This window comes from Arachis ipaensis, chromosome B07, assembly GCF_000816755.2.
Source record: "Arachis ipaensis cultivar K30076 chromosome B07, Araip1.1, whole genome shotgun sequence".
NCBI classification, from domain to species: Eukaryota; Viridiplantae; Streptophyta; class Magnoliopsida; order Fabales; family Fabaceae; genus Arachis; species Arachis ipaensis.
In genome coordinates, this window is record NC_029791.2 from 95,692,604 (window position 1) to 95,702,120 (window position 9,517).

The 9,517-nt window shown below is 39.4% G+C and overlaps 1 protein-coding gene and 1 long non-coding RNA gene across 2 annotated transcripts in view; one reads left to right on the forward strand and one right to left on the reverse strand.

The window, feature by feature from the left end:
* LOC110264281 overlaps positions 1 to 2,359 on the reverse strand; it is a 25,722-nt gene extending 23,363 nt beyond the window's left edge. Inside the window, exon 1 of the long non-coding RNA XR_002350152.1 lies at positions 2,150 to 2,359. This is a non-coding gene — a long non-coding RNA (uncharacterized LOC110264281). The remainder of the gene's footprint in view (positions 1 to 2,149) is intronic.
* LOC107607453 (protein CUP-SHAPED COTYLEDON 3) lies at positions 9 to 1,624 on the forward strand. The gene is made up of 3 exons (XM_016309409.2): positions 9 to 258; positions 385 to 650; positions 897 to 1,624. The coding sequence occupies exons 1-3, from the start codon at positions 15 to 17 to the stop codon at positions 1,569 to 1,571; spliced, it is 1,185 nt and encodes a 394-aa protein (XP_016164895.2). The 5' UTR covers positions 9 to 14; the 3' UTR covers positions 1,572 to 1,624.

Consider the following 9,517-nt stretch of genomic DNA (forward strand, 5'->3'; position numbering starts at 1 on the left):
TGTGTGATACATAGATGATGATGATGATGATGCTATCAATGGAAGAGCTAGCGTGTGAGCTGAGTGATCATGAAAAGAGAAACGCTCAAGGTTTGCCACCGGGTTTCAGGTTTCACCCAACTGATCAAGAACTCATTACCTTCTATTTGGCTTCCAAGGTCTTCAATAATACAAATGCTACTACTGCTACTACTACTACTACTCATGTCAACTTTGTGGAGGTTGATCTCAATCGATGCGAGCCATGGGAACTTCCAGGTCTGAATTTAATTTAATTTATTCTTCAATCGTAATAAGCTTGGCTGTAAGTGTTGAGTTCTTTCTTTCTTTAAAAAAGAAAAAATGTGAATGTGATGTTGGTGGATGAAATGGCATGTACGGCAGAAGTGGCAAAGATGGGGGAGAGAGAGTGGTATCTGTACAGTGTGAGAGACAGAAAATACCCAACGGGCCTCAGAACTAACAGAGCAACCGCTGCTGGGTACTGGAAGGCTACCGGCAAGGACAAGCAAGTCTACGGCGGCGGTGGCCTTGTTGGGATGAAGAAGACGTTGGTGTTCTACAAAGGGAGGGCCCCCCGCGGTCAGAAGACTAAATGGGTAATGCATGAGTTCCGGTTGGACCCTCACAGCTCTCCTTCCCTCTCTAAGGTACATACACCCAAAGCAATCACTCTTACTTACATTGGCTTCTGTGTACCGTGTGAATCAAGTTATGTCTTCACTTTTGGGTTGACTAATGAATCATTTCCTGTTCCTAAACTTGACCCTTTTTACTCTCTGCTCTTGTTTCTCTTGTCTTCATGTGATCCAATCCATCTTTTCTACCTACTATTCATTCCCACATGTGAATTCCTAGAGAGCCATCTTAATTAATTAATTGTTTGAGAGATGCAGGATGAGTGGGTAATATGCAGAATATTTCATAAAAGTGGGGAAAAGAGAGCTCCTACTACTACTCCTCCTCCTCTGCTACTTCATCATCAACTGCAGCATCAGCAACAACACGATCCATTATTATTATTCCAAACCCCATCATCCCTGTTCAATGACCATATCTCCCACTCTCATAATCATAATCAAAACCTCCTCTCGCCATTGCTTCATCCTTTCCCAATCCCTGAAGAAACCACTAAAACCAGATCATCAACAATTAACAGCAACCATTACCCTCCACCACCACCTTCCTCCCAACACTCGCTTAAGCTCAACAAGTCTACTAAATTAACAAAAACAGTGCCTCCTTCTCCATCATTCTTCCAATACCAACAGCTTCTAGAAGATTATCCCAACTTATTGCATTGGATCGACAGTGGTAATAACAATAATAATAACTGCAACGCTAATAATACTGCTAGTAGTGTTGAGATAATGGATGCTGCTGCTGCTGGCTTGATAGCATTCTCATCAGGAGGACCTTCACCTACTCCTAATAATAATAATAATAATAATAATAACAATGCTGAAATAATGATGATGTCTTCTTCTTCGGCTTCTATGCTGCACATACTCGACGATGCTCCTCTTGGGATTCAATCTTGGCCTCATCATCATCATCATCACCTTCTGTAAAATAATGTATGTGCATGCATGCATATTTACCTTAATTAGTTAATTAATTAATTATTAACTTATTGTATATGCGTACCTATGTATGTGTAGTATATATGTTAAGCTAATATATATATATATATATATATATATGTCGATTTTTAATTAATTAATTAATGTTTCTGTTGCTACGTGCGTGCACTGACCTTTGATATGGACATATCAGTATAACATTATATATATAATCTATATATTTGTCTTTGCATACAAAGAATAATTGAAGTACCAACACCATCGTGCGTTACATTATTGTTCCTTGTAAGAAGATATAATAGCTGCGCTACACATACAAGCTAAGCTAAGGTTTCTTATAGTAATGAAAATTCATGTGGTTAATAATCTCCGGCCATGTATCTAAGCATCTATTATATATACATGTCAACATGATTAAAACTATATATACACTAAGCTATAGTAGTATTCTACACGATAACATATCAAGAATAGAGAGCTTCAATTCTTCCTGAATCACAAATTGAACCTTTCTTTTGTATTTGCTGTATTTTCAGAATCGGGTAACGTTTGTTTATTTTCTAAACTATTTGATTTTTTATTGTTTCTTGTATATTATTATTTATTGGAAAAGTCTAGGGGGCAGCAGTTTTGTTGAATTTTGGCCAGCATGTAGCCAGCAGAGAAAGGTGAGTCATTAGATGAAAACTCACATCAATCTCACATCATTAGATCATCATTGATGGCTATTTGATGGCTACCAATCACAAAAGTTGCTGGCCCCTAGCATTGCTCTTATTTATTTTTATAAGATGCAGCAACGTAGCCTTTAATTTGGCGTCTGCGAGACTGCGACAGTCGTTCCCTTCGCTCACTTTTATTTGCTTTCAATTTTTGTGTTCAGCTGTACGTTACTGTCGGGGAAAAAGTAATTTCGAGATTTATATTTTAGAAATATCCTCATTTTTTGTTGGCTGATTTTTTTCAAAATGGGAATGATTACAATGTAATGCAATAAAATGGACGTATATCAAACATTTGTCCTGTTAAAATGTAGGTTATGTTTTGTCTTTATTACCTTTTTCAATTTTTTTGTGCAACCAAAGGGCAGGCTATGTTTATAAAGTTTCAGTTTTTTTAATTTTTAATTTTTTGTTTGTGGTTTTTAGCCCAAAATGCAGGTTGCATTTGGAAATGGGCAATTTTTTTTTATTTTTTGAAAATTCAAAATACAGGTTGTGTTTAGAAATTGACTTTTTTTATTTTTATTTTTTGGAAACCTAAAAATGCAGGTTGCGTTTTAAGTGGGTCAAAAAAGTTTTTTGGAAGCTGCAAAATGCAGCCTACGTTTTATATAAAAATAATATTTTAATCGAGAATCTTTGACGATCGATTTTTCTATTGGTAAAGAAATATAAAAATATGATCTTGTTGTAAGTATAGCTTCTAAACCAACAGAAAATTCTTTCGTACAAACGTTTTGGTTGTCACAAGTAACAAATCCCTTTAAAATTGATAATCGAAGTATTTAAACTTCGGGTCGTCTTCTCAAGGAACTGCAGGGAGGTGTTTTTATTATTGGTTATGAGTTTTGTAAATTGGGGGTTTTGAAAGTAAGGGACAAGTAATTTAAATGACAAGTAAAATAAATAAATAACTGTAAAATAAACTCTTGGCAAGGTATGAAAATTAGAAGTCCTATCCTATTTATCCTTATCAATGGTGATGAGAATTATATTTTGCTCCCACTAAGTCAACCTCTAACTATGAAGGTAAGTCAAGTGGATAAATCAATTTAACACCTAAAGTCCTAGTCAACTCCTAAGGAAGGACTAGAGTTATAGGAATTTAGATCAATCAGCAAAGATAATAATTATCAATCACGATGAGTTTGACAACTCAAGAGTTACCAATTAATCAATTTAAGCCAGGAATATAAAAAGCTAAATAAGAATCACAAATCTGAAATACCTCAGTTTATATTAAATAAAAAAAATCCTAACATGAATGGTTCATAAGCCAATTTGGCAACATAAGTAATTAAATGAGAACATTAAAGTATCTGAAAGTAAAAGAGAAATATAAAGTAAAAAAATATTGAACCTGATGAAGAGTTGAAGTCCTAAATCCTTTAAGAGGAATCCTAATCCTAAAACCTAAGAGAGAGGAGAGAACCTCTCCCTCTAAAAACTACATCTAAACTATGAAAAGTGAATAATTGAGGGCCTCCCTTTTGAATGGATGCATTCCCCCACTTTTTAACCTCTAATCTCTGCTTTCTGTACTTGGATCTGGGCCAAAAAGGCTTTCAGAAATCGCTGGGAGCGTTTTCTGCAGTTTCTGGTGCGTGGCGTTTGTCACGCGGTCGCGTCATCTGGATTTTTCCTTATTACGCGTTCGCTTCGGTCACGCGTACGCGTCCTCTGCGTTCTGCTCAAGGCGCGCGTCCGCGTCAGTCATGCGTTCGCGTCACTGCCTTTTCGTGCTAAGCATGCGGCCGCGTCGTCCATGCGTTCGCGTCGCTGCCAGTTTCTTCAAAAACTCCATTTTGTGCTTTCCTTCCATTTTTGTATGTTTCCTTTCCATCCTTTAAATCATTCCTGCCTTAGGAGATCTGAAAATACTCAACACACAAATCACGGCATCGAATGGTAATAAAAGGTAATTAAAATAATTATTTTTAAAGCAAAGGAAACATGTTTTTCACATACATCACATAATAAGGAAGGGAAAGTAAAACCATGCAATTTCACATGAATAAGTGGGTGAAGGGTTGAATAAATCACTTAAATTGAGCACAAAATATATCATAAAATATGAGTTTATCAGCCTTGCCTATAAATACAAAACTCAATTCAACCCAAGTTGTACCTCACTTTCATTCTACTCCCATTTCTCTTTCTTTCATATATCTCATACTTGTGAGTTTTTTTGACAATTAGTTGTGTTAAAAAAGTCGGGTTAGGTGAGGTTGAGGTTATGGAAGGTATTGCAAATATGTGAGTGTATTATAACGGTGAGATTATACCAAAAACACACACGAAGGAGTGACTTTTATTTGTGAATGTCCGTTTTTATTTGCTATTCTATGTACCATGAGTTTTGTAGAGTTACAAAATGATCTTTGTAAGAACAGCATACGGGGATGGATGCAGTTGGCGACGATGTCAACGTTGATGAACTCGAGGATATAGATTGGGAAAAAAATAACAATGACAGTGAAGAGGAGTTTGAAGCCAACTATGAAATCGATGATGAAAACGATGACGGAGACTTGGCAGGCAATCCGGCGGTACAAAATGAGGCGCATGCGATTGTAAGTCAGCACCCTTTGGCATTCCATGTTTTATGCGGACTCTGGATCTCGAAGCCATGCATGCCCCGAAATTTCCTGAGTATGCAAATATCGGTATGTTATCTTATGGTTATTAATTAAAGTTACCACTACTATTTATTTTATTTGCCTTCTCCGACTGACGGTGGTTCGCATGTCGTAGCTGAAGGCAATGTTGCGGCGTAAGATGGTGAGTTTAGTGTCGGAATGAAATTTGGTTCTAGAGAGTCAGTGATGTCTGCAATCAAAAGCTACACTATCTCTAGAGGAGTTGATTACACTGTTTATGAGTCTGAGCCGCAGACATTCTATGCGAAATGCAAGGGTTATGGTGCAAGGTGCGATTGACTTATCCGAGCTAGCTTGATTTGAAAGAATGGGTGTTGGGAGATCAGGAGATACAACGACAAACACACGTGCACCATGGGCACGATTTTACAAGATCATGCCAAGTTGGACTCAGACACAATTGCAGATGCCATTAGGCCATTGGTTGAAGAAAATCCGTCGATAAAGGTGAAGTCTATTATTGCAGAAGTTCAGTCCAGATTCAAGTACACTGTAAGTTACCGCAAGGCTTGGTTGGCAAAGCAGAAATCTATCGCAAACATTTTCGGTGATTGGTAAGTTTCTTACCAGACTCTGCTAGTATGGTTGAAAGCAACGACTGCGAAGATGCCAAGCTCCCGTGTTAAAATAAAAACGCTCCCTGTTTATCGTGAGAGTGAGGAGATTCAAGGTGAAAGAATTCTCCATCGCATTTTTTGGAATTTCTATCCGTGTATTGTAGCATTCAGACACTGCAAGCCATTGGTGCAGGTTGATGGCTCACACCTGTACGGAAAATATAAAGGTGAACTTCTAGATGCGGTTGCACAAGATGGGAACCAAAACATTGTGCCTATTGCATTTGCGATAGTCGATGGTGAGATGGAAAACGCGTGGGAGTTTTTCCTAACCAATTTGCGGAGATATGTTGTTACCATTGATGGCGTGGACAATTTTCTGACCGAGATAATTCCATCGACGCAGTGATAGCTCGCAGTAATGATGCATGATCACCACCAAGAGTGTGGCACATATTCTGCATCAAGCACATCGGGTCCAATTTCTTAAGGAGGTTCAAGGCTCCGTATTTGCATAAACTCGTGGTTAACACAGGTATTTGAATTCGTTGTTATGGTCCTATTCATAGTAATTTTGTGGCACCTGCTTATGATTACATGGTTTGTTCAATATGCTATTCTAGGATGGAACAAGAGTACAACAAAAACTACCAAAGGCTTAAAGAGTGGGGTGAGGCATATACTCAATGGTGTGATGAGATCGGTGTTCAGCAATGGGTGTTGGAATTCAACGGGGTCATCGTTAGGGACATATGACGACAAACTTGGTAGAGTGCATAGATTCTGTCCTGAAGGGTGCACACAACTTTCCTATGACTGCCATTGTTAGGTCTACTTTCTATCGGCTAAACGAATTATTTACTCGAAAGAGCGCCGAGGCTCATGAGCGTGTCCGTGACGGATTCACGTATTCAGAATTTTCAAAAGAGTGGAAGAAAGTTTTCGACGTGCAGGAAACATTATGGTCAATCAGTTCGACAGGCGCAATGAGATGTTTGAGGTTCGCAAAATGCAAGATGGTTCCATTTACACTGTTAACCTTGCGCAACGACACTGTGATTGTGGTCATTTCCAGGTTGAGCGACTCCCATGTTGTCACATCCTTGCATATTGCACTAACTAGCATCTTCATTGGCAAGTATATGTGCATGACGTGTATAAGATGTCTGAAATTTACAAGGTCTACAGAGGTGAGTTTGTTCTGGGTGTCCTATCTACGTAGGCTAGATATGAAGGAGTGAAAGTGATCACAAACTGGACATTGTGGTGCACGACAAAAGAAAGACCGAAGTCAACCCGTTACTTGAATGAGATGGATTCATGGGATATGCGCGATCCTCGCCCATTAGCGTGTAAGCTTTTTTATGTGTTTGCGCAATTTATTTATGCATGCGGTAAACATTGAATAATAAATACGAAGTTAGATAAAAAGTGCAACAAATTGGTCTCAAACAGAAAAGTACGATAACAAAGCTAAACATACCATAATAAGTACAAGAAAAAATAGAAACATCTAAATATACAATACGAGATACAATACTGAATATAAGTAACAACACTGAATACAAAGCTATACTGAACAGTATAAGATAAATTGCAACAACTTACTTCCTCGGTGTCTTCTTCGAATACTGAGATGGGGTGTATTTATCCGGGGGCACAGTCTGTGTCCGTAAATTATACGGATGACCCTGAGGAATACCGGCATCCAAACCACCGCCAATGTCAGAAGCACCGCTAATGTCGTACAAACCGGAACCACTTATGCCCGGAGCACTCACAACGCTATAATCATACTTGTGCTGAAGGTCATGTCCTAGAAATCCCTCCTCATGCTGCAGGTATTCATTCAAATCAAACAACTCGGTACGCGGTGGTGCAAAAGGACAGTGAGGAACTACATGACATGGCGAGCGATCCATCGAGAAGTCACTGGCATTACCTGATGTGGCGTGACGACCAACAGACTGCTCAGATGCACTAGGCCCTTGCTGCTCTGGCGTCGAAAACAGATAATTTGTGTCCCTCAGGACCTGAGAGAAGCTGATGGAATCAATTCCATGCAAGGACTGAATTGACAATCGGTTGGAATTACCATCTGTGGTATGTAAGGTTCCGCTGCCTGAGGTGGTTGTAGTTCCGACATGTACGGTTGTTGCTACTCCCACGCCGGCCACTGCTGTTGTTGCTCATATACCAAAAACTGCTGTTGGCCATAGGCCAGTGCCTGAAACTGCTGGCCATATGTTGGGTCCTGAAATTACTGCTCATTCCCTGGCATCTGGAACTGGTGTTCATATGCCGGGGCCTGAAAGTGGTGCTCATATACTGAAACCTAGATAATAATTAATCAACTTGAATAATAATAATTAATAACGGAATCATTAATAATAATTAATAACGGTAACATTAATGATAATAAACCTTAATGATACCTGAAATCCTTGGTCATAGCCCGGTGCCTAATACTGGTGCTCATGAGGGGGAATTTGTTGCTGAGGTCCAGCTAGTTCTTCCTGCTGTTCCTGTGGTTCATTCGTGTCAGCTTCTTCACCTATAACTCTATCTGACAGTCGTAGGTGATGCCCGTACTGCTATATGTAACAATCGTAGTACACCGGGAGATGATGAAAGTCGACAATCTCGTCCCCTAACTGCAGTGTATTATAGCGGCCAGATATCCACAAGTTAACCCATTGAATGTTCCTATCTCTCTAATCATGGTTCTGTGGGCCTGTCAACCGCCTACAATGATCACAACCAATCTCGAAAGCCGGGTCTCGTGGAAGCTGTTGCAACCCAAACTGTCGTCTAATTCGGTCTATCGGGTACCACTCTATACACTCGAATGACACTAATGGTGACTTTGTGGAGCACATTAACAAATTTACAGCGAGGTACTCCGGAACCCCTACTCTCATATACGGGCACCATATAAACTGCACATTAGTAACCACGAGGCTGATTAGTAAAATTGTTATTCTAAATAAGCAGCCTAACATAAAAGGTTAAAACTTATATCGTCGACTTCCATGTCATTGAGTCATCGTCTAAAATGCGCAGTAGGCTTCTGTATATATCTTGTATGTTGGCGCCAATGACTCCACCTAAACAAAATTAGAATGATTGCAATAAGAACAACAATAAAAATAACAATAACAATAATAACAACAATAATAATAACAATAAAAAATAATACCGTCACGCAAGTGAAACAACAACATCGACGAACTGATCGTGGGAAATAGGCGCTAGGAACGGCATACGCTCCCACGCCCAAACAAAAAGTAGTATGAGTGGCCCATCTATCTCTTTACAGTTGTATCATGATGCACGACACAACGATCTGTATAGATGTACTAGACTGGCTGCCCCCCAACTGTATAGTGAAATCCGGTGAAAATCTCGAAGTGGAGGCAAAAACTTCGAGTTCAATGAAGTGATAGACTTATCCGGAAACACAACCATTCCGAGCATGCAGAAAATGTGAGCCCGGATGTACTACTCAATGGACTCCTACGTGTCACACGGTTCGGTGTCTCTGTACCACCGGACCCATGCAAGATTCACCTTGCCTAAGACGTGATCTTGTGGACCAGGCTCCCGACCAAAACAAGCGATGCAGTTCTCCACCAAAAACTGGTGACTGCTGTCTGTTCTACCTGTGACGGGCTCCCCATTAACCAGGAGGTCAAGTATATGTGTCACGTCTTCCAGCGTCACCGTCACTTCGCCGACTGGAAGTTGAAACATGTGAGTTTTTGGCCTTCATCGTTCCACTAATGCACTCAGTAGTGTAGAATGACCTCTCATTTTGCCTACTCGCGAAACATGTTGAAACCCAGTCAATACTAAGATCGCTACAGCTACCTCATTAAGGGTCTCTGACGAATCAAGTTTTTTAGACAACAAATTCCTGATAGCCTACGAAAAGAATATTTTTTTTTAATAATTATAATTAGTATTAACAATAACATTAATAAAAGTATTAATAC

Bases quoted from the DNA above. Each gene is read 5' to 3' on its own strand.
- LOC107607453 (XM_016309409.2), top strand. From the start codon at position 15: ATGATGATGATGATGATGCTATCAATGGAAGAGCTAGCGTGTGAGCTG. The intron at 259-384 runs GTCTGAATTTAA...CATGTACGGCAG, and splicing joins CGAGCCATGGGAACTTCCAG to AAGTGGCAAAGATGGGGGAG. The intron at 651-896 runs GTACATACACCC...TGAGAGATGCAG, and splicing joins GCTCTCCTTCCCTCTCTAAG to GATGAGTGGGTAATATGCAG.